This window comes from Bombina bombina, chromosome 5 (genome assembly GCF_027579735.1).
Source record: "Bombina bombina isolate aBomBom1 chromosome 5, aBomBom1.pri, whole genome shotgun sequence".
Classification (NCBI taxonomy): Eukaryota; Metazoa; Chordata; class Amphibia; order Anura; family Bombinatoridae; genus Bombina; species Bombina bombina.
In genome coordinates, this window is record NC_069503.1 from 65,060,829 (window position 1) to 65,086,461 (window position 25,633).

General features: G+C 39.0%; 1 protein-coding gene across 1 annotated transcript; it reads left to right on the top strand.

Annotated features, from left to right (window-relative positions):
* Positions 1-2,344: 2,344 nt before the first annotated feature.
* On the top strand, positions 2,345-21,323 carry LOC128659206 (oocyte zinc finger protein XlCOF6-like). The gene is made up of 2 exons (XM_053712885.1): positions 2,345-2,461; positions 18,715-21,323. Exons 1-2 carry the CDS (start codon positions 2,443-2,445, stop codon positions 20,823-20,825), a joined length of 2,130 nt encoding a protein of 709 aa, XP_053568860.1. The 5' UTR covers positions 2,345-2,442; the 3' UTR covers positions 20,826-21,323.
* The last annotated feature ends 4,310 nt before the right edge of the window (positions 21,324-25,633 follow it).

Here is a 25,633-nt window from a genome sequence, read left to right on the forward strand (position 1 = left end):
TGCCAAATAGTGGAAAAGTTTGGAACATTCTCGGGGTACAAAATTAATAAAAATAAATCAGAAGTATTATGGGTGCAAAAAAATAAGGATTCAGGCACTCAAACTTTTAAGGAGATCAAACATTTTTTTAGTTTACCTGGGGTTAAAATTCTCAGCAAATCCAGAAGAAATATACGCATTAAATATAAAAGAAGCAGTCAGGAAATTTGCAGATACCCTTAAAAATTGGGAAACTCTCCCCCTATCGCTATATGGTAGAATACATTTATTAAAAATGGTAGCATTACCACGTTTATTATATATATTTCAAAATATCCCTCTACTGTTGAAAAACTCAGAGAGGAAGAAAATAAACACTTCCATTAAAACATATTTGTGGGGGAAAAAGAAAGTAAGATTAAATCATGGAAAATTAACACTTCCAAAAAAATTGCTGGGATTGGCTCTTCCAGATATTGGATTGTACAATTTAGTGGCAGTAGGGTAAATTGCCATAGATTGGCTATTAGATATAGGACATTTTACTATATTAGAGATAGAAGCTCAACTAATTAAGCCTTTATACCTAAAAAATATAGTCCATCTGGAAGTTAGCAAGCTGCCTGTTTACATTAAGAGAATAAATTTATTTAAAGATTCAATAATCGCATGGCATAAAATCTGTAATAAACTAAGTGTAAAGTTTACCGTATCACAATACTTGGCAATTAAAGGAAACCAAGAATTCCAAATAGGATTCCTAACAAATGTAGGCACAAAATGGGAGGAACAAGGCCTAGTTAATGTGTTTCAAATAATAAATAGAGAAAGAGATAGCCCAAAGGTCATAGAATTTGAGAAAGCCCAAGAACAATTTCACTGCAAGAAAGAACACTATTTTGCATATTTACAACTAAGAGACTATTGCATGAAACTTTATAAGATTACATGGGGAAGTATGGGATCACCCACCTCTGAAACCAATATTGAGTGCATATAAAAATAGTACATTTTCTATATCATTATTATATCATATTATAAAACACACAGAACATGAAGATCAATTGGAGAAAATTTTATTAATATGGAAGATCATTTACTTTCCAGAGTTGACTATACAGATTGTCTTAAAAAGCATAGGAATGGTAGAAAGGGTCACTATGGCAGCAACACTACGCGAACAGCTTGTTAAAATCATATGGATGACATATATTACACCTGAAATAATATCTAAATGGGGAACGGTGCATAATGGTCATAAGTGTGAGAAATGTAAAAAAGTTAAAGCTAATCTAATTCATTGCCTATGGACATGCCCGAAACTACAAAGATTTTGGCGAATGGTAACATACTGGGCTAATAAAATCTGCAACGAACAGCTGATACTAACAGCAGATCATGTTATATTTTTAAACTTTAGAAAAATAGAAGTTACACAATGTAAAACCTTTTTCTCATTGTTAATTATATTAAGCAGAAATTTGATTTTAAAAGGATGGAAGAATGAACAAGCACCATCACTTAAAGCACTAAAAAATGTAGTGCACAAACAATTTCTGATTGAACAAAATGATATTTGGTACAATGTAGAGATAAATGTTAGAAGGTTCTTTGAAAAATGAAAATTTTGGATTAAGACACAGGATAGAATTATACAAAGTGAATTAATTTCAAGATTTGAAAATACCACATATATAATGGAAAGTAGACTTAGAGAAGAGTGGTTATAATTTTAATAAAGGAAGGGGGCAAAGTACAACAAGCACGATTGTTCAGTTGGGTTTATCTACTTCTCCTTATCTTTTTTATTTTTCTTTTATTTATTTTTTTTGTACTTCTTTCTCTAAGTGTCTAAATTGTATCCATTGATGGAAATGGTGAAGAAATGATGGAAATATTACAAAATTGTTTTCTTTTATGTCATGAAGTTTTTTTGTTGAAATATAAGTCTGTATACTTATGCTAAAAAAATAAATAAAAATTATATTGGAAAAAAAAACAAAAACTTATATTTAAACAACTGATATTTAACATTTCTTTCAGTAGAAAATATTGTTTCATATAAATGATAGAAAACAAAGATTATAATATATTTGTAAAGTTATGATATGGCCCCACTTAAATAGATTTTCTATCATTATGTTGTATAGATCTGGGAAGATTCATATTTAAGGTGCAACTATAACACCCACAGAGCTAACTGTACTAAATGTTTGTGGTGAATCAATAGCACATATGTAATAACCTAATCAGCTGATCTGTATCACATGATTTGTTATGTGTGCCTTTAATTATACCATACGTACAGTTAATCAGAACCATTAGTTATTATTATCTGTCTAAACCATTTAATATTCTTTTTACAGACACGGCCAGAGCACTGAGAGATATCAGGTATTGATGTAACTGGAGTGAATAAGGGAACCTTTTTCCTGAGCACAGACTTTGGAGACTGTTATCAGCATGAACTCATATATGTTAGGTGAGTAAAATAGATATTATGCTGACTTTAATTACTGGAAAATAGAACAGATCACTCATTAAACAAATAAGCTATTATATTTATATCTGCATCTTTTGTGTTAATGACGTTATAAAGAAGGAGCAACCCCCATTGAGCTGAGGAGGAGGAGGGTAAAAAAATATTTCTCCCCCTCTGTTGTTTAAGACAGATCATGTCTAACAACTGCCTAACCTCACCCTCTGACCGGGTTCTGTACTCAGAACACCATCACCTTTCACCTGCCCTGACCTCGCTCATGGAACACCCATAACACCAAGGCAGAACATAGTGCGATGTACGATCTCATTGCGGAAAATTTACTGTTTCTGCAGAAATTCTTTTTTCCCTGCACTTTTCATTTCTGCCTGCAGGTGTAACTGTTCAATTCTATATCAGTGTAAATATTTTCTACGTTCCTTTATTTCAATTTCCTTCCCCTTCCTGAACTCCAGTGTGGTACAGGGTAACCGCACAGTGTGGTACAGTGTAACCACAAATTTATTCTAGGAGTCTTGGAGCCAACCAAAATACTTAGGAGCCAGATTTTTGTTTTTTTGTTCTTTAATGTGTGTGTGTGTGTGTGTATGTATGTGTAAATGTATATTTGTATCTGTGTTTGTGTGTGTGTATGTGTATGTATCTGTGTGTGTGTATGTATGTGTGTGTATATATATGTATCTGTGTTTGTGTGTGTGTATGTATCTGTGTGCATCTGTGTGTATATGTATCTGTGTGTGTATGCATCTTTGTGTATCTGTGTGTGTATGTATGTATGTAACTGTGTGTGTATGTATCTGTATCTGTGTGTATGTATGTATGTGTGTCAATTTCCTCCCCCTTCCTGAACTCCCGTGTGGTACAGGGTAACAGCACATAGCAGAAATGGTAAGTCAGGGCTTAACAAATTTATTTGAAGTCTAGGAGCCAACAAAAATACTTTTTGGAGCCAGATTTTTTTTGTTCTTTAATAAATGTGTATGTGTGTATATGTATGTGTGTGTGTGTATGTGTGTATGTCTGTATGTATGACTTTGTGTGTGTATATGTGTGTTTGTGTATATGTGTATTTTGTGTGTGTGTATGTATGTATGTATGTGTGGGTATGTCTGTGTGTGTGTATATGTATGTGTGTATGTCTGTGTGTATAACTTTGTGTGTGTATATGTGTGTTTGTGTATATGTGTATTTTGTGTGTATGTATGTATGTGTGGGTATGTCTGTGTGTGTGTATATGTGTATTTTCTTCATAAACGGGAATAGTCCACAGCTGCATTCATTACTTTTGGGAATTCAGAACCTGGCCACCAGGAGGAGGCAAAGACACCCCAGCCAAAGGCTTAAATACCTGCCCCACTTCCCTCATCCCCCAGTCATTCTTTGCCTCTCGTCACAGGAGGTTGGCAGAGAAGTGTCAGATGATTTTGGTTTAGTTTCTTATGGAGGGTTGTACTCTTTGGAATGGGACTGGAGTTTTAAGTAGTCCTGTCAGACTCTCAGTGAGAGCATGGATGAAAGTTGGGGTCCAGAGATCCAGAAAGAGTCTTTCTGTGACGCCATCCTGACTCCTATTAACAGCTCCATTAGCAATCAGCATTGACGAGTTTCGCTGCCTTCTTTCTTCTCTCAAGTCCATGTCAGAAGCGACGCTACTATCTGTCACACTTGAAGGGCTGTGTTCCTGTTCCACGGCGTAGATTCCAGTAAGATAGAACAAAAGTAGCAGACGCACCACAAAATCCTTATTCAGAGGTTCTCTTTATTGCCACATACTGGGAGCCAGGAAAACAGAACAACGTTTCGGGCTATAAACCCTTATTCATGTTCATAACTTGTACATCACACTTAATCACCTTAAATACCTATAACCAGGTAAAACCACACCTTTTTAATTTAACCATTTATAAGGCCAAAAAAAGCCTGTCATAGTGACCTCTAGTGGTTTACACCTAAAGATACATGTGATTTGCCACATTTATTTAAAAACATTTTTTTATATAAAAAAATACAAAGTTAAAAAACTTTTTACAGATGTCATAGCTAGATGTTATACACAGAATCCAAAAAGGCAGAGAAACAAAGATTCTCACATAACTCTTAGTATTATTTCCTCTCTTAAAGGAACACACTCAAATCCAATTCTCTATTCATTCCATTGGGAGCTAATGTATTTAATTCATTTATCCAGAAAGCCTCACGTTTTTGTAATAGTAATTCCCTATTGCCACCTCGCCTAGGGCTTTGTACAAAATCTATAATTTGAAAGCGCAGTTGTGCAATCGTGTGGTTGCAGCTCAGAAAATGATAAGCTACAGGTGCGTTTAAATTATTAGTTCTAATATTGGATTTATGCTGTATGATTCTCTCTCTGACCCGCTGGGTCGTCTCACCAATATAAATTAACCCACACAGACATTTAATTAGGTATATTACAAAGTTTGCATTGCAATTAAAGTAGCCCCTAATCCTGAATTTCTGACCCGTTTGGGGATGTATAAAAAGATCTCCTTTTATCATATTGTTACAATTTGAACAATTCAGGCAAGGGAAGCAACCATTATTTTCTGATGTAATAAAGCCTTGTTTTAATTTCTTATTAGACCCAACATCTGCTTTGATTAGTTTATCCCTAAGACTAGGTAATCTAGTGTATGCTGGCATAGGAGGCTGTTGAAATGCTAAAACCTCTGGATTACATTCCTTAAGAACATTCCAATGTTTACGAACTATTTTTTGTATTGCTGCACTGTTAGCACTATATTCTGAAACAAAAACCAATCTATTAGGGTCCTTTTTTATTTGGACATCTGTCGTATTGACCCTATTCTTTGGTGTCTGGAAAACTTTTGTCAAAATTGTCTGTATCATATCATAAGGATACCCACGCTCAATAAATCTTGAACCCATTTCTTCTAACCTTTGCAGGGCCAGTTTTTCATTCTTAACAATACGTTTAACCCTAAGCATTTGACTGTATGGTAATGACTGGATTAAAGAAGGGGCATGGGCACTAGAAAAGTGTAGAAGGCTATTCCTGTCTGTTTTTTTCCTATACAAATCTGTTTTTAACAGGAAACCATCCTTATAAACTTTAGTGTCCAAAAAATTTATTGATTCTTCACTCCAGGATAGGGTAAACTTGATGCATCTAGAAGCCATATTGAGATCTGCAACAAACTGCTGAAGGGAGCCAACGTCACCCCACCAAATGCCAAATATGTCATCTATGTAGCACCACCAGGTGGCGCCACATAGATGAAATAAATTGTTCTCATAGACAAACTTTTCCTCGAATATACTCATAAAAATATTGGCATAGGTAGGGGCGACGCTGGACCCCATAGCAGTACCCTGCTTTTGTACAAAGTAAGAGTCTTCAAACAAGAAGTAATTACAGTATAACACAATCTCCATCAGTTCAATAATAAATTGTTGCTGCATAACTGTAAATTTATTACTTCTAGCCATCATCAACCTGATAGAATCTAACCCACTAGTATGGGGTATAGCAGTGTACAGACTCACAATATCCAGACTATACAAAATACATTTATCCATCTTGCCTGGCAAGTTCTCAATTTTAGATAGAAAATCATCTGTATCTTTAATATATGACATTGCTTGTGACACAAAAGGTCTCAAAAGCTTATCCAGGTAGATGGATATATTTGTGCAGATAGAATCAGTGCCAGCTACATATTTTTGAACTGTTTCTCCGTAGATTCCAGTAAGATCATTTCATTTTACTTTCAATATGGAATGTAATGTTAATGATGAAGACAGGGTCTCAGTGGGACTCCTTTTATCTTTGGAATAAAGGGTTAATATCTCCTGAGAGGGGTTATTGAAAAGGGGGGAACTTTAATCATGTTTATGTGATTCTGTCTGCTAATGTGTAGCAATAGCTAATGTGTAGCAATATTTGGGCTCGTGGCTATTTCGGAGCATACAGGCCTTTTATTGCAAACCGTGCGGTCTTCACGGACTGACACGCTTTTTTCTTGGACTGAAACCTCCATTTCCATATTCCTGACGGAGGCAACAGAGAGAATCTGTTTCACTAGAGTCTGGGTCATAGGAGGTGGTGTGCCCCAGCCATTGGAGGTGTAAGGTGCTGTTTATTTTATGTCCATATTTACAATCTCCAAGTTATGGAGGATTCTGATTCAGATTCTACTTTTTGCGAAGAATATGAATTGGCCTGGGTAATTCGTTCCCAATGCCGCTTTAGACTGCTCTCTGCCCTGGAAACGGGGAACTTGGAGTCTGCTGAGCCATCCGCCTCTTAAGATTCCACATCCCGTGAGGCACGCGTCCTAGAACCTTCTTTTGCTACACAAGCAGGTGTCCCACATGCCAGTACCCATTCTCCGGAAGGCGGGTTGTTTCCTCCAGAAGTTACAGCACGGTTCGGCATGGCCATATCTTTGGTGTTGGTGCATTTACATCTTCCCAGATATTGTCCGTGTTCCGCTAACCATGGCGTGTCAGGCATGGGATTGCCTTGTCCAGTTCAGCCCTCGGGGAAAGCGGTTTCCTCTGAGGTTTCAGGGGTCCAGCCCTCGGGGCCAGGGTCATCAGTTTCTCCGGTGGAGGTAAGTCTTGCCTTTTGTTATAGACTGGCACGCCTTTGTGTCCTGCTGAGGCATGTTTTAGCAGTGCTGGAGGATCTCAGTCCTAATGGGTTGGCAGATTCTTGGTCTTCCGTTCCAGACGGCAAGCAAGGTTAGACAAATGGGGATGTAATACTCTCCTTATCTCCTCTTTATGTTTATTTTTCCATTTTGGGTATCTTCTTCCAGTTCTGAGCTTTGGAAGACATGGATCTCTGACTGGCTGGTCCTGTTAGTGTGTCCGGTCTTCTTGGGCGTTAACCTGCGGGTGTTGCCCTTAATTATGTTGATCCGGTTAGGATGTGTTTTATTTACTTACAAGCTCATGTTTGTTATAATTTTTGTTTCCTTGGAAACATTTTCTTCTCTGGAAGTTGATACTAGCGATTTTGTAGTCACGTTGGCTTCTACAGAAGTTCTGTGAAAAGTTAGGATATATTATGTCTACCGTTTTGTCTGTTAATTTGTCTATCCCTTTTAGAGCTGCGACTTCAGTGACCTTGGATTTTCTTGGGTGCCCTATGTGTCAGACTGGTCCTGATTGGGTACTAGTTTTCTCTGTCCCTTGGGGTCTTTCTCAGACACGTGGTGCCCGTTATACTTGGCTGGTCCAGTTGGGGTACTGAGTGGCTATATCTTGTTTGGAGTTTGTTTCTTGTTTTTGTTACAAGTTATAGGGGACCCTTTGTTCCTAGACGTTAGGCTGGTCCTCGTTTGTTCTTCTGGGAGCATCAGAGGGGACTGTGCTCAGTCCTAATTGTCCTTCCATACTTAGCTGGGGCTTTTCCGAGGTCGGATCCTGCTAAGGCGTACTCTGTAGGCTCCTGGGTTCCATTGGATCAGGTGCTAGAGTTTCTCTCCTGCCCAGTGTGTTGGAGGTTCAGAGGATCCATGGAGATTTGTGATGCCAGGTTCTGCTGTCGGTTTCTGCGTCTCCTCTTTAGGCTTCTGTGGGATTGTCCTCTTGGACTCTGTTTCCTTGATGACGGTACCTCTTCCTTTGGGTCAAGGCTGATGGGCCTTTTTTGTTCCCTTTCTTGGGGTTGGCCTTCTGGTCATCTGTTTCAGGTTTGAAACCAGCTGCTACTAATTGCACGTTGAAGGTGTGCTAGCAAGCTGTTTTAAGGAAGTTAGGGCATATTTGGCCATTTTCTACTTCCGAGTTTCGTCTGCTTCTATATTTTTGGAGGTTTGCAGATTAGGTGGTCTCCTTTTTTTTTCTGTGTTTGCCCCTGCTTAGGCGTTTTGGGTTTTCAACCACCAGGGGTTAGGATGCTCGTTCATTCATTAATCCTCAAGCTGTAGGGACTTCTGGGAAGATGATCCTGCAAGGTTCTTGGAGTCTACTGTTATATTCTTATCCAGATTTTAAGGTTTGGGCTCTGTTTGCTTGTATGTTTTCCCTTACTCTTTGTACTTAGTGGGGTTGTCCCTAGAGCCTTTAGGGTCAGTCAGAGTAGCTGTGTGGCTTCATTTTTGCCTAGCACCCTTTAGGTTGGGAGTTTGAATCCTGCTGTTGGTGTCTCCTAAGCACTCTGTGTCTGGGACATTTATGTGAGTGTTCAGTGTCCAAAGTGCCTTGGATATGTCTGTTATTGCGCCGACTGTTGTGCACAATTTGCTCCAGATGGGGAAACCCGGCGGTTCCTCAGGGGTTATTGGTTGTTTAAAGCTGGATCCAGATTCTGGGTGTCCGGGTTTTGTTTTTTTTTGTCTTGGTTCTCGACTGGACATTTTGGGGGTTCTGTATCCAGGTCCCTTAGGGATAATTCAGGACAGCCCAGTTTCCCGGTTCCGGGACATCTTATGTTCCTACGGGATAATTTTTATCTCTTTCAAAAGATTTTTCTACTGGGCCGGCTGTAGGGACCGGATGGTTCTTAATTTGATGCTGGACTTTTTTGTGTCCACCTAAAGCTTCACTCCATTCCTATTTGCAGGTGAGTGGTTCTGTCTTTGTTTTCCCTCCTTTTGGGGTGGTCTTGGCATTCTACAGTATCTGCCTGGTTCGTGAAGGTTCTTTCCTCCCCTATGCAGTAGGTTTGTCTCCTCCTCCTTGAATGCAGGATGTTCAGAGTGAAGGGCTGGATTTCTGGTGACATGCTATTACTGTAGTTTCAGTAGAGGGTCTCCTTTTAGGAGTTTCCTTAGTCTTTGGGAAGGGAGCTCTGTCTGGGTTCTGGAACCCAAGCTCTTTTTTGGGGGGGGCGAATCCCTCCCTTTTCCTTCCTGAAGTTCTTGGGCCAACTGTTGTAGCCTGATGGTTAGATTAGCTGCCTAACAAGCAAAAGGTTTGCATTTTGAAATCAGCTGCAGCTCTTTGCAGCTTGATTATGTGCTAGCTAGCTGTTTAGAAGATGATCGGGGGGTTTTAATTCTCTTGTCTTTCTGACTTGTTCGGTCACTTGGGTGCTGGGTCCATTGCCCGGAGCGAGGGTCAGGAATATGTTTGATCTGTTGATCTTTGACCAGTGTATCATAGTTAGATCTTGTGAGCCTTCCTTAGGTTGGAGGTTTCGCTGTGGATCCCTCCTCGGCAGGTAGTTTTCCCTGCTGGTTCTGTTTTTCTGTTTCTTCTCTTCCAGCCTTTTTGGGACCGAATGTGGTTTTGCACTATTTTGGAGTTCTTCCTTTCTGAAGACAGTCCTGTGCAGTTTACTAGCTAGGGTAGGCGGCTTGTGTTCGCTAAAATCTCCTTTGCAGCTGGAAGCCTATGGCTTCAGACGAGCATATTCGGATATTCTAATGCTGTTCTTCAGTGGCTCATGGGGACGATTTGTCTTTCGGTTGCTCTATCCTGGGTGCGAGTTAGCACTCGGCGAGGAGAGGGGTTCTTGCTTCTCCCTTTCAGTTTTCAGGGCATTTCTCTAGTCCCTTGGTTTCTATGCAGATTGGGGTCAGGGTTTTCCTCCCTTTGCTCTCCTGGGTTGGTAGGGTTCCTTCACAGGTTTTGCCCTATTTCATCCTGGTTTACTATCTTGGCGTTACCTTGGATTTTCTTTATTGCGCTAGTCCTTTGTGTTCTGAGGGTTCTTTCAAACTCCCTTATCTGGGTCCTTTTTTCTTCCCTTCAGGGGGAATGTGTCTGTTCCCCTTCTAGTCAGGGATGAGTTTATTTTGTGGGCTGAGTGCCTGCGGGTCCTCAGAGACCTTTTGGCTCGGTCGAGTCTAGTAACCTGAGCAGTCTCTAACAAGGGCCTTGCTGGTTCTAACTGTTGGACAGCTCCTTGGGCCTTTTCCTTTTAGTTACCTTCGGCTTCTGGTGAAACTGTTTTCTTGTTGGGAGTTTGGGTGTTTTCAGGCTGTGGTTACCTCAGAATGGGCCGCCTTTTGTACCCCCCAGTTTTGAATTCAGTGTCCTCTATAGCTTGGGTAAAATGCAGCGGTGAACTCTTCCCGTTTACGAAGAAAAACTTAAATTATACCGCCTATGTTTTTTTTATATATATATGGGGCGGCTGTAATTTTTAGTTTTTTGTTCTTCTGTCATCTTTTTCCTCCTGATATTTTTCCTACTGTTCCTTGTTCCCTCGGCAGAATGACTGGGGTATGAGGGAAGTGGGGGAGGTATTTAAGCATTTGGCTGGGGTGTTTTTGCCTGGTGGCTAGGTTCTGAATTCCCAAAAGTAATGAATGCAGCTGTGGACTCATCCTGTCTGAAGAAATGAAAATTATCAGGTAAGCATAATTTAAGTTTTTGTATGTATGTATGTATGTGTGGGTGTGTGTGTGTGTGTGTATATGTGTATATGTGTGTGTGTGTATATATATATATATATATATATATATATATATATATATATATATATATATATATATACATACATACATACATACATACATACATACATACATACATACATACATACATACACACACACACACACACACACACACACACACACACACACACACACACACACACACACATTATATATACAGTGGATATAAAAAGTCTACACACCCCTGTTAAAATGTCATGTTTCTGTGATGTAAAAAAATGAGACAAAGATAAATCATTTCAGAACTTTTTCCACCTTTTAATGTGACCTATAAACTATGCAACTCAATTGCAAAACAAACTAAAATCTTTTAGGTGGAGGGAAGTGGAAATAAAAAACTAAAATAATATGGTTGCATAAGTGTGCACACCCGTAAAATAATACTTTGTTGAAGCACCATTTGATTTTATTACAGCACTTAGTCTTTTTGGGTATGAGTTTTTCAGCATGGCACATCTTCAAGATTTGCCCACTCTTCTTTGCAAAAACACTCCAAATCTGTCAGATTGTGAGGGCATCTCTTGTGCACAGCCCACTTAAGATCACCCCACAGATTTTCTATTGGATTCAGTTCTGGGCTCTGACTCGGCCATTCCAAAACTTTAATCTTCTTCTGGTGAAGCCATTCCTTTGTTGATTTGGATGTATGCTTTGGGTCGTTGTCATGCTGAAAGATGAAGTTCCTCTTCATGTTCAGCTTTCAAGCAGAAGCCTAAAGGTTTTGTGCCAATATTGTCTGGTATTTGGAACTGTTCATAATTCCCTGTACCTTGACTAAGGCCCCAGTTCCAGCTGAAGAAAAACGGCCCCAAAGCATGATGCTGCCACCAAAATGCTTCACTGTGGGTATGGTGTTCTTTTGGATATATGCAGTGTTGTTTTTGCGCCGAACATATCTTTTGGAATTATGGCCAAAATGTTTAATCTTGGTTTCATCAAACCAGAACACCTTTTGTGACATGCTTTTGGGACACTTCAGATGTGTTTTTGCAAAATTTAGCTGGGCTTGGATGTTTTTTTTCATAAGCAAAGGCTTCCGTCTTGCCACTCTACCCCATAGCCCAGACATATGAAGAATATGGGCAATTGTTGTCACATGCACCACACAGCCAGTACTTGCCAGATATTCCTGCAGCTCCTTTAATGGTGCTGTAGGCCTCTTGGCAGCCTCCCAGACCAGTTTTCTTCTCGTCTTTTCATCAATTTTGGAGGGACGTCCAGTTCTTGGTAATGTCACTGTTGCACCATATTTTCTCCACTTGATGATGACTGTCTTCACTGTGTTCCATGGTATATTTAATGCCTTGGAAATTTTTTTGTACCGTTCTCCTGACTGATACCTTTTAACAATGAGATCCATCTGATGCTTTGGAAGCTCTATGCGAACCATGGCTTTTGCTGTAGGTTGCGTCTAAGAAAATATCAGGAAAGACCTACAAGAACAGCTGAACTTTATTTGGGGTTAATCAGAAGCATTTTAAATGATGGCAGGTGTGTACTGACTCCTATTCAACATGATTTTGAATCTGATTGCTCAATTCTAAACACAGCTACATCCCCAGTTATAAGAGGGTGTTCACACTTATGCAACCATATTATTTTAGTTTTTATTTTTACTTCCCTCCACCTAGAAGTTTCAGTTTGCTTTTCAATCAAGTTGTACAGTTTATAGGTCACATTAAAGGTGGAAAAAGTTCTGAAATGATTTATCTTTGTCTCATTTTTTTACATCATAGAAACCTGACATTTTAACAGGGGTGTGTAGACGTTTTATATCTCATATATATATATATATATATACTGCTCAAAAAAATAAAGGGAACACTAAAATAACACATCCTAGATCTGAATGAATAAAATATTCTAATTAAATACTTTGTTCTTTACATAGTTGAATGTGCTGACAACAAAATCACACAAAAATTAAAAAATGGAAATCAAAATTTTCAACCCATGGAGGTCTGGATTTGGAGTCACACTCAAAATTAAAGTGGAAAAACACACTACAGGCAGATCCAACTTTGATGTAATGTCCTTAAAACAAGTCAAAATGAGGCTCAGTAGTGTGTGTGGCCTCCACGTGCCTGTATGACCTCCCTACAACGCCTGTGCATGCTCCTGATGAGGTGGCGGATGGTCTCCTGAGGGATCTCCTCCCAGACCTGGACTAAAGCATCCACCAACTCCTGGACAGTCTGTGGTGCAAAGTGAAGTTGGTGGATGGAGCGAGACATGATGTCCCAGATGTGCTCAATTGGATTCAGGTCTGGGGAACGGGAGGGCCAGTCCATAGCATCAATGCCTTCATCTTGCAGGAACTAAAAAGTTAAATAATATATATAAAAAATCAGTGCGCCAAATACCTGTATAAAAATTGGAAAAAAACATATAGTGCATCAAAATTAAAAACACCTATGCAAATAAATACATGAGTGACAACTGCAAAAAATAAAAACAGTGTGGTTAATATCCCAATCAAACCAATACTGTAGATGGTGGGAATATTGTATTGGACAGTTCATCTAGTCCATAATCCAAATCCTGAAATCTGGAGCAGATGGCAGGCTGCTTCTTCGAATTTCTTGTTGGTGTCCCAAGATGTTTAAACTCTGCAGAAGTGAAAGATAAAAAAAGAAGGCGCCACCATAGTGCACAATCAGATGATTATAACACGCCAATATAACAAGTAAGACCGTACTTACAAGCTGTATGACACTTGAGAAGTGTCACAAACGCCTTCTGGACTGTTAGGAGTCGTCCAGCTAACTCACACTGGTGGATATCAGAATTCCTCTGGGGTGTGAAGGCGGCGATAGCAAAAAGCAAACAGCATCCAGCAACAGAAGTTTCACAGAGCCGGTTCGTCTTGTACTATCCACTGTTATAGTAGATACATTTGTGGATACAATGTAACAGATGGATCAATATGATGAGTAAATAAATGAATAAAAGATACTTCGTGGCAAAAGTCTTGTAAAAATAAACAGACTTTATTTGGAGTACATAAGCACAACGTTTCTCGGTCTCTCCTGACCGTTTCCTCAGGTGCAATATACATAATAGTTAAAACCACGAACTTTTATTGCCGAATTTTCGGCGTCTTCTAAAAGGAACAGCGCATGCGTGAAGGTGTGACCACTAATAGAGCTACCATTGGTCACTGATATCCAATGGTAAGAGAAATAATATTCAAGCCTCTGTGTGGAATAAACAGCGTGAGTAAAAAACTGCTATTGATGGCAGACATACACAATCAGGCCATGCAAGGCTCAACTATCCGAGCATATCAAAAGATTGTGTATATTGAAATATGTATAAAATATATCAAAAAATATAGATATTGAATAAATAAATATGTATATATATATATATACACAGAGTAAAAATAAATGAATAAAAATATTTCCATTCGGTGGCTCTTAGTGGTGACACCCATAGCGCAACTCAAAATCTACAGCTAAACAGGTTGAACCAGAGTATCTCTCAGTCTAGATGCAAGTGATATAATAAAGCACTATTACTTAATATACAATATAAAACTGTAGATGGGAACCTCATATAAAAAGCCTATAAAGTGCAATACATTTAAAAACCTATGTTTATGTTTATAAAACATAGACAGAGTTCAAAATTAAATAAAAACACAAATATGTCATAACCAGTTATTGGACTAAATAAATATTTGCAAATATAACCTACTCTAAAAACATATATAGAAATATATAAATACACATAGGCATATACATGTGTATGTAGATGTGAAAAAAGTTATATAACTATACATGCATATATGCACATATACACGTCACATACCCACTGAGTACAGATAAATCATCAATACAAATGGCATCACAAATGAAATACAATATGCCTGTCAAATAACAGTCATAATACATCTGTATTGTTAACACTTGGTGTAATCCACGTCCCAAAAGGCAATAGTGATAGATTTATCCATACAGAGCCCTATCAAAATAATCAACATAGTATAAACTAAAAAATGTTATAAGATATAATATAAAAATAATGTTAAAATTTAGTTAGTTAAAAGCTGCCATATCAATATTGGCATTGAGTCCACCGGGGGACAAGCTTTTGAGTTTCCATATCCAAAAGGTCTCCCTTTGTCTCAAATGTAGAAACCTATTTCTGCCCCACTTGGGTAGGATCTGTTCTAGTGGAAATATGGAAAAGCAATCAGAAGGTGTGGAATGGCAAAGACTAGCATGTTTGGGGATACTGTGGTTTTTTATATTGTTTTCTATATTTCTTTTGTGTTCCCCCCACCTCTTTTTTAGGGGCCTGGAGGTCCTCCCCACATATTGGACCCCACATACACACTCCAAGAGATAAACGACAAAGGGAGAGTCACACGTGAAATGTGAATTAATATTGAATTTTTCTTTTGTATCTACTATAACAGTGGATAGTACAAGACGAACCGGCTGTGTGAAACTTCTGTTGCTGGATGCTGTTTGCTTTTTGCTATCGCCGCCTTCACACCCCAGAGGAATTCTGATATCCACCAGTGTGAGTTAGCTGGATGACTCCTAACAGTCCAGAAGGCGTTTGTGACACTTCTCAAGTGTCATACAGCTTGTAAGTACGGTCTTACTTGTTATATTGGCGTGTTATAATCATCTGATTGTGCACTATGGTGGCGCCTTCTTTTTTTATCTTTCACATCTTGCAGGAACTGCTGACACACTCCAGCCACATGAGGTCTAGCATTGTCTTGCATTAGGAGGAACCCAGGGCCAACCGCACCAGCATATGGTCTCACAAGGGGTCTGAGGATCTCATCTTGATACCTAATGGCAGTCAGGCTACCTCTGGCGAGCACATGGAGGGCTGTTCGGCCCCTCAAAGAAATGCCACCCCACACCATTACTGACCCACTGCCAAACTGGCCATGCTGGAGGATGTTGAAGGCAGCAGAACGTTCTCCACGGCCTCTCCAGACTGTCACGTCTGTCAAATGTGCTCAGTGTGCCCCTGCTTTCATCTGTGAAGAGCACAGGGCGCCAGTGGCGAATTTGCCAATATTGGTGTTCTCTGGCAAATGTCAAACGTCCTGCACGGTGTTGGACTGTAAGCACAACCCCCACCTGTTGACGTTGGGTCCTCATACCACCCTCATGGAGTCTGTTTCTGACCGTTTGAGCAGACACATGCACATTTGTGGCCTGCTGGAGGTCATTTTGCAGGACTCTGGCAGTGCTCCTCCTGTTCCTCCTTGCACAAAGGCGGAGGTAGCGGTCCTGCTGCTGGGTTGTTGCCCTCCTACGGCCTCCTCCACGTCTCCTGATGTACTGGCCTGTCTCCTGGTAGCGCCTCCATGCTCTGGACACTACGCTGACAGACACAGCAATCCTTCTTGCCACAGCTCGCACTGATGTGCCATCCTGGATGAGCTGCACTACCTGAGCCACTTGTGTGGGTTGTAGACTCCGTCTCATGCTACCACTAGAGTGCAAGCACCACCAGCATTCAAAAGTGACCATAACATCAGCCAGAAAGCATAGGAACTGAGAAGTGGTCTGTGGTCACCACCTGCAGAACCACTCCTTTATTGGGGGTGTCTTGCTAATTGCCTATAATTTCCACCTGTTGTCTATCCCATTTGCATAACAGCATGTGAAATTGATTGTCACTCAGTGTTGCTTCCTAAGTGGACAGTTTGATTTCACAGAAGTGTGATTGACTTGGAGATACATTGTGTTGTTTAAGTGTTCCCTTTATTTTTTTTGAGCAGTGTATATAACATACATACATACATACAGAGAGAAGTGCACTCTGTGTCTCAATGCACACACATACATATATTTACATACATATACACACACACATATATATATATATATACTTATATGTGTATGTGTGTGTATATATATATATATATGTGTGTGTGTATATATGTATGTATATATGTGTGTGTATATATATATATATATATATATATATATAAAATAATGAGGAGTGCACTCGCCAGGACTTTTCAGCAGTTTAATTCCAATATGTCACATATTGGAATTAAACTGCTGAAAAGTCCTAACAAGTGCACTCCTCATTATTTTCTATTTACTTATCTGTTGCACCCTGGGCATTGGAACTGGATTTCTGGAGTGCTTGTCTATCCTGAACTTATATATACACACACACAGAGAAGCACACTCACAGGAACGAACAACTGGCTCAATACCATTGTTAGCCTGTTCTATGGTGATTTACCACCTGGGTGCAGCTTTTTAGCCCAGTAATGCTTTTCACAGAGTAGAACTTTCCTGTAGTATATCAGTCTGATCCCGCCTATTACGGTCAGTCCAGCGCCGAAATACCAGGCAATTCCTCTCTGAACATAGAACACAGCAAACCCAGATGGTCGTTTCGGCCTTCATTGGGCCTCGTCAGTGAGGTGTAGCCATATTCCTCTAAGCACACTGAGCAAGGAGTCCACGTCTGGTTGCCCCTTTTTCCCATAGGGAAACTAAATACACACAGAGAGAAGCACACTCACAGGAACGAACAACTGGCTCAATACTGTTGTTACTACTAATAGAAGCTGCACCCAGGTGGTAAATCGCCATAGAACAGGCTAACAATAGTATTGAGCCAGTTGTTCGTTCCTGTGAGTGTGCTTCTCTCTGTTTGTGTGTGTGTGTGTGTATATATATATATATATGTATGTGTGTGCATTGAAACACTGCAGAAACATTTTCACTAAAAAAAATCTCATCGCAGAAAATAAAAAAAAGTTCTGCCTCTGGGCCCATAACTACACTTAATGGGACATAATACTTATATGGTAAATCACTTGAAAGTGATGCAGCATAACTGTAAAAAGCTGACAGGAAAATATCACCTGAGAATCTTTATGTAAAAAAGGAAGATTTTTTAGTGCTGTGTAATTATACTTTAGCTGCTGTCCAGCTGCAGGTAAAAAAAAAGGAAGGAAGGAAGAAAGAAAGAAATGAACAGCAGCCAATCAGCATCAGCAGTGCTGAGGTCATGAACTCTTTTACTGTGATCTCATGAGACTTTACTTAGCTCTCATGAGTTTTCATAGTAAACTTCCTTAAACTGAATAGGGAAATAAGGTGAGGGTGCACGATGCTCACTCCCTTGCCTGTCCCGTGACAGGAATACTGATTTGCTGCTTAAAGCCCTTTACAGTGGGATGTGAATACTTAGGACATTTTGAGGTAAAATATCTTTCTTTCTTTCTTTTTTACATATAGATGTTCAGGTGATATTTCCCTGTCAGCTTTTTACAGCTATGCTGCAGCACTTTCAAGTGTTTAAACATTTGGGTATCATGGCCCTTTAAGCCTAGCTTGTTCCCATGTGTGGAACACCCACAACTCCTCCAGTGAGTGTTCCCTACCCCACAAACAACCACTGATTTGTGTGCTTAATTTTCACACTGATTATTAGTCTTTGATGATTAAGACATCATGTTCTCACCAACTGGTTGAGCATGAGCCAGGCAGGCCTGGATGTGCACTTACTTGTGCAATGTTAAATGAGGATGGTGGATGCCACCTCTCTTGCCCAGAATACAGATGTACTTGTTCCCTGGCTGAGAACATTATCCACACGCACCTTGTTTAATGGAGCCCTATAACTTGTTTTCATCAGTAATCAGTAATTTAGGTTGCTATGATGTAGTAATGTTTACATTCTATGTCATCCTTTTTTAATTTATGATTTACAGGTAAATAAATTTAAAAATACAAACAGAAGATATTTTCAAGTATAAAAAATGTTTATTTATTGCAATGGATTATATTATAAAGAATAAACAGTCTTATTTTTCTTTATGCCATTTCTTTTCATGTAGACAAACACGTCAATAGTTCATATCCATCCTTCACTTCAGGAAGCATCAGAATGCTACCGCAAACTCCAATAGTCTTAGACACCAATGACTATTCACAAACATTGGGGATATCACAGCAGATGTTTAAAGGAGATGGTGATTTGGCAGGAACTGGGCAGCAATCATTATGTACAGAGAGTAATTTAGTCATCAAACAAGAGGACAACATTTATGACTTATCTAGTGAAATTATTATCCCTGAGGATAAACCACACACATTTACCGAGTTTTCAAAACATGTTAAAGAAGGAAAAAGTCTACAGTCTAGCAAAATGATTCATACAAAGGAGAAACTTTTCAAATGTACAGAATGTCATAAAAGCTTTAGATGGAAGTCTCATCTACTAGAACACCACAACATTTACACAGGCGAGAAACCACACACATGTACTAAGTGCAGCAAATGTTTTACAAAAATGGATAATCTGAAAAGTCATAAAAAGATTCCCACAGGAGAAAAGCCTTTCACCTGTTCAGAGTGTGGAAAAAGTTTTACAAAAAAGAGTGATCTGAAAAAGCATGAAAGGATTCACACAGGGCAAAATACTTTCACATGTACAGAGTGTGAAAAAGGTTTTACAGAAAAGGGTAGTATTAAAAAGCATGAAAGGATTCACACAGGGCAAAATCCTTTCACATGTACAGAGTGTGGAAAAGGTTTTACACAAAAGAGTGAAATGAAAACTCATGAAATGAGTCACACAGGGGAAAAGCCTTTCACTTGTACAGAGTGTGGAAAAGGTTTTACACTTATGAGTAATCTGAAAAAGCATGAAAGGATTCACACAGGAGAAAAGCCTTTCACATGTACAGAGTGTGGAAAAGGTTTTACAGAAAAGGGTAGTCTGAAAAAGCATGAAAGGATTCACACAGGAGAAAAGCCTTTCACATGTACAGAGTGTGGAAAAAGTTTTACACAAAAGAGAGAAATGAAAACTCATGAAATGAGTCACACAGGACAAAAGCCTTTCACATGTACAGAGTGTGGAAAAGGTTTTACACAAAAGAGTGAGCTGAAAGGTCATGAAAGGAGTCACACAGGAGAAAAGCCTTTCACGTGTACAGAGTGTGGAAAAGGTTTTACACTTATGAGTAATCTGAAAAAGCATGAAAGGATTCATACAGGAGAAAAGCCTTTCACATGTACAGAGTGTGGAAAATGTTTTACACAAAACAGTGTTCTGAAAACTCACGAAAGGATTCACACAGGAGATAAGCCTTTCACATGTACAGAGTGTGGAAAAAGTTTTACACAAAAGAGTGAGCTGAAAAGTCATGAAATGAGTCACACAGGAGAAAAACCTTTCACATGTACAGAGTGTGGAAAACATTTTACACAAAAGAGTCATCTGAAAAAGCATGAAAAGATTCACACAGGAGAAAAGTCTTTCACATGTACAGAGTGTGGAAAACGTTTTACTCGAAAGAGTAATCTGAAAACTCATGAAATGATTCATACAGGAGAAAAGCCATTCACATGTACTGAGTGTGGAAAAAGTTTTACACAAATAAGTAGTCTGAAAACTCATGAAATGATTCATACAGGAGAGAAGCCATTCACATGTACTGAGTGTGGAAAAAGTTTTACACAAATAAGTAGTCTGAAAACTCATGAAATGAGTCACAGAGGAGAAAAGCCTTTCACGTGTACAGAGTGTGGAAAAGGTTTTACACTTATGAGTAGTCTGAAAACTCATGAAATGGTTCACACAGGAGAAAAGCCTTTCACATGTACAGAGTGTGGAAAATGTTTTACAGAAAAGGGTAGTCTGAAAACTCATGAAAGGATTCACACAGCAGAAAAGCCTTTCACATGTACAGAGTGTGGAAAAAGTTTTACAGAAAAGTATAAACTGAAAACTCATGAAAGGATTCACACAGGACAAAAGCCTTTCACATGTACAGAGTGTGGAAAAAGTTTTACAGAAAAGGGTAATCTGAAAACTCATGAAAGGATTCACACAGCAGAAAAGCCTTTCACATGTACAGAGTGTGGAAAAAGTTTTACACAAAAGAGTAATCTGAAAACTCATGAAAGGATTCACAAGGGAAGAAACCTTTCACATGTTTAGAAAGTGGAAAAAGTTTTTTTTGAAATCAGGTATCACAAAACACCAAATATTTACACACAAATAAACTTTATATACACAGTGTACAAACCTTTTTACAATTATCCTAAAGAGGACAAACTTTCTAAATAGAAGCATCAAAAAGGATCCTATGGTAAATAATACTTTCTAAATCCCAGTTATAAAACCCCCAGATTGGAAGTGCTCTCCTGCAGTCCTTTGTTCCTCTATATATGTGCAGCTCAGTTTCTCTCATATAAATGTAATAGAATCCAAACACCACACAGGAATATACAAATCTGTTGTCATACTGAGCAGTTTACAAAACCATTCACCCCCAAAGCACCCCCAGTGTTGTTTATTAAAGGATTACTTTCTGTTATAATTTTTAAGCTAAACAACTAACATTTCTCCTACATTGGTGTATCCGGTCCACAGCTTCATCCTTACTTGTGGGATAGAGAGCACACAGCAGAGCTGTCCATATAGCTCCCCCTCTGGCTCCGCCCCCCAGTCATTCTCTTTGCCGCTCTGAACAAGTAGCATCTCCACGGGGGTGGTAAAGAGTATGTGGTGTTAGTTGTAGTTTTTATTTCTTCAAGAGTTTGTTATTTTAAAATAGTGCCGGTTTGTACTATTTACTCTACAACAGAAAGTGATGAAGATTTCTGTTAAAAGAGGAGTATGATTTTAGCACCAGTAACTAAAATCCATTGCTGTTCCCACACAGGACTGTTGAAACCAGAGAACTTCAGTTGGGGGGAACAGTTTGCAGGCTTATCTGCTTCAGGTATGATCAGTCATTTTTCTAACAAGACCAAGTAATGCTAGAAGACTGTCAGTTATCCATTCTGGGATAGGTAAGCCATTTTCTTAGACTCAGTAACAGAATTAAGGCTTATAACTATGGCTCTATGCTGGTTGACACTATTGTGGGCTAAGTTGATTACTTTTCTTTCATGTAATTAGCAAGAGTCCATGAGCTAGTGACGTATGGGATATACATTCCTACCAGGAGGGGCAAAGTTTCCCAAACCTCAAAATGCCTATAAATACACCCCTCCACACCCACAAATCAGTTTTACAAACTTTGCCTCCTGTGGAGGTGGTGAAGTAAGTTTGTGCTAGATTCTACGTTGATATGCGCTCCGTAGCAGGTTGGAGCCCGGTTTTCCTCTCAGCGTGCAGTGAATGTCAGAGGGATGTGAAGAGAGTATTGCCTATTTGAATTCAATGATCTCCTTCTACGGGGTCTATTTCATAGGTTCTCTGTTATCGGTCATAGAGATTCATCTCTTACCTCCCTTTTCAGATCGATGATATACTCTTATATATACCATTACCTCTACTGATTCTCGTTTCAGTACTGGTTTGGCTTTCTACTACATGTAGATGAGTGTCCTGGGGTAAGTAAGTCTTATTTTTGTGACACTCTAAGCTATGGTTGGGCACTTTTATATAAAGTTATAAATATTTGTGTTTAAACATTTATTTGCCTTGATTCAGGATGTTCAATATTCCTTATTTCAGACAGTCAGTTTCATTATTTGGGATAATGCATTTGAATAATCAATTTTTTTCTTACCTTAAAATTTGACTCTTTTTCCCTGTGGGCTGTTAGGCTCGCGGGGGCTGAAAATGCTTCATTTTATTGCGTCATTCTTGGCGCGGACTTTTTTGGCGAAAAAAAATTTTGTTTGTTATTTCCGGCGTCATACGTGTCGCCGGAAGTTGCGTCATTTTTTACGTTTTTGTGCCAAAAATGTTGGCGTTACCGGATGTGGCGTAATTTTTGGCGCTAAAAGCATTTAGGCGCCAAATAATGTGGGCGTCTTTTTTGGCGCCAAAAAATATGGGCGTCATTATTGTCTCCACATTATTTAAGTCTCATTGTTTATTTGCTTCTGGTTGCTAGAAGCTTGTTCACTGGCATTTTTTCCCATTCCTGAAACTGTCATTTAAGGAATTTGATCAATTTTGCTTTATATGTTGTTTTTTCTTTTACATATTGCAAGATGTCTCAGATTGGTCCTGAATCAGAAGATACTTCTGGAAAATCGCTGCCTGATGCTGGATCTACCAAAGTTAAGTGTATTTGCTGTAAACTTGTGGTATCTGTTCCTCCAGCTGTTGTTTGTAATGAATGTCATGACAAACATGTTAATGCAGATAATATTTCCTTTAGTAATGTTACATTACCTGTTGTTGTTCCATCAACATCTAATACTCAGAGTGTTCCTGTTAACATAAGAGATTTTGTTTCTAAATCCATTAAGAAGGCTATGTCTGTTATTCCTCCTTCTAGTAAACGTAAAAGGTCTTTTAAAACTTCTCATTTTTCAGATGAATTTTTAAATGAACATCATCATTCTGATTCTGATAATGATTCCTCTGGTTCAGAGGATTCTGTTTCAGAGGTTGATGCTGATAAATCTTCATATTTATTTAAAATGGAATTTATTTGTTCTTTACTTAAAGAAGTCTTAATTGCATTAGAAATAGAGGATTCTGGTCCTCTTGATACTAAATCTAAACGTTTAAATAAGGTTTTTAAATCTCCTGTAGTTATTCCAGAAATTTTTCCTGTCCCTGATGCTATTTCTGAAGTAATTTCCAGGGAATGGAATAATTTGGGTAATTCATTTACTCCTTCTAAACGTTTTAAGCAATTATATCCTGTGCCATCTGACAGATTAGAGTTTTGGGACAAAATCCCTAAGGTTGATGGGGCTATCTCTACTCTTGCTAAACGTACTACTATTCCTACGGCAGATAGTACTTCCTTTAAGGATCCTTTAGATAGGAAAATTGAATCCTTTCTAAGAAAAGCTTACTTATGTTCAGGTAATCTTCTTAGACCTGCTATATCTTTAGCGGATGTTGCTGCAGCCTCAACTTTTTGGTTGGAAGCTTTAGCGCAACAAGTAACAGATCATAATTCTCATAGCATTGTTAATCTTCTTCAACATGCTAATAATTTTATTTGTGATGCCATCTTTGATATCATTAGGGTTGATGTCAGGTATATGTCTCTAGCTATTTTAGCTAGAAGAGCTTTATGGCTTAAAACTTGGAATGCTGATATGTCTTCCAAGTCAACTTTGCTTTCCCTTTCTTTCCAGGGTAATAAATTATTTGGTTCACAGTTGGATTCTATTATTTCAACTGTTACTGGGGGGAAAGGAACTTTTTTACCACAGGATAAAAAATCTAAAGGTAAATTTAGGTCTACTAATCGTTTTCGTTCCTTTCGTCACAATAAGGAACAAAAGCCGGATCCTTCCCCTACAGGAGCGGTATCAGTTTGGAAACCATCTCCAGTCTGGAATAAATCCAAGCCTTTTAGAAAGCCAAAGCCAGCTCCCAAGTCAACATGAAGGTGCGGCCCTCATTCCAGCCTAGCTGGTAGGGGGCAGATTACGATTTTTCAAAGAAATTCGGATCAATTCGATTCACAATCTTTGGATTCAGAACATTGTTTCACAAGGGTACAGAATAGGCTTCAAGATAAGGCCTCCTGCAAGAAGATTTTTTCTTTCCCGTGTCCCAGTAAATCCAGTGAAGGCTCAAGCATTTCTGAAATGTGTTTCAGATCTAGAGTTAGCTGGAGTAATTGTGCCAGTTCCCGTTCTGGAACAGGGGCTGGGGTTTTACTCAAATCTCTTTATTGTACCAAAGAAGGAGAATTCCTTCAGACCAGTTCTGGATTTAAAAATATTGAATCATTATGTAAGGATACCAACATTCAAAATGGTAACTATAAGGACTATTCTGCCTTTTGTTCAGCAAGGGCATTATATGTCCACAATAGATTTACAGGATGCATATCTGCATATTCCGATTCATCCAGATCACTATCAGTTTCTGAGATTCTCTTTCCTAGACAAGCATTACCAGTTTGTGGCTCTGCCGTTTGGCCTAGCAACAGCTCCAAGGATTTTTACAAAGGTTCTCGGTGCCCTTCTGTCTGTAATCAGAGAACAGGGTATTGTGGTATTTCCTTATTTGGACGATATCTTGGTACTTGCTCAGTCTTCACATTTAGCAGAATCTCATATGAATCGACTTGTATTGTTTCTTCAAGAACATGGTTGGAGGATCAATTTACCAAAAAGTTCATTGATTCCTCAGACAAGGGTAACCTTTTTAGGTTTCCAGATAGATTCAGTGTCCATGACTCTGTCTCTGACAGACAAGAGACGTCTAAAATTGGTTTCAGCTTGTCGAAACCTTCAGTCTCAATCATTCCCTTCGGTAGCCTTATGCATGGAAATTCTAGGTCTTATGACTGCTGCATCGGACGCGATCCCCTTTGCTCGTTTTCACATGCGACCTCTTCAGCTCTGTATGCTGAACCAGTGGTGCAGGGATTATACAAAGATATCTCAATTAATATCTTTGAAACCGATTGTACGACACTCCACCATCGTTTAGTTCAGGGGGCTTCTTTTGTTCTTCCGACCTGGACTGTGATTTCAACAGATGCAAATCTGACAGGTTGGGGAGCTGTTTGGGGGTCTCTGACAGCACAAGGGGTTTGGGAATCTCAGGAGGTGAGATTACCAATCAACATTTTGGAACTCCGTGCAATTTTCAGAGCTCTTCAGTCATGGCCTCTTCTAAAGAGAGAGTCGTTCATTGGTTTTCAGACGGACAATGTCACAACCGTGGCATATGTCAATGATGAAGGAAGGACTCACAGTCCTCTGGCTATGCAAGAAGTATCTCGAATACTGGTATGGGCGGAATCCAGCTCCTGTCTAATTTCTGCGGTTCATATCCCAGGTATAGACAATTGGGAAGCGGATTAT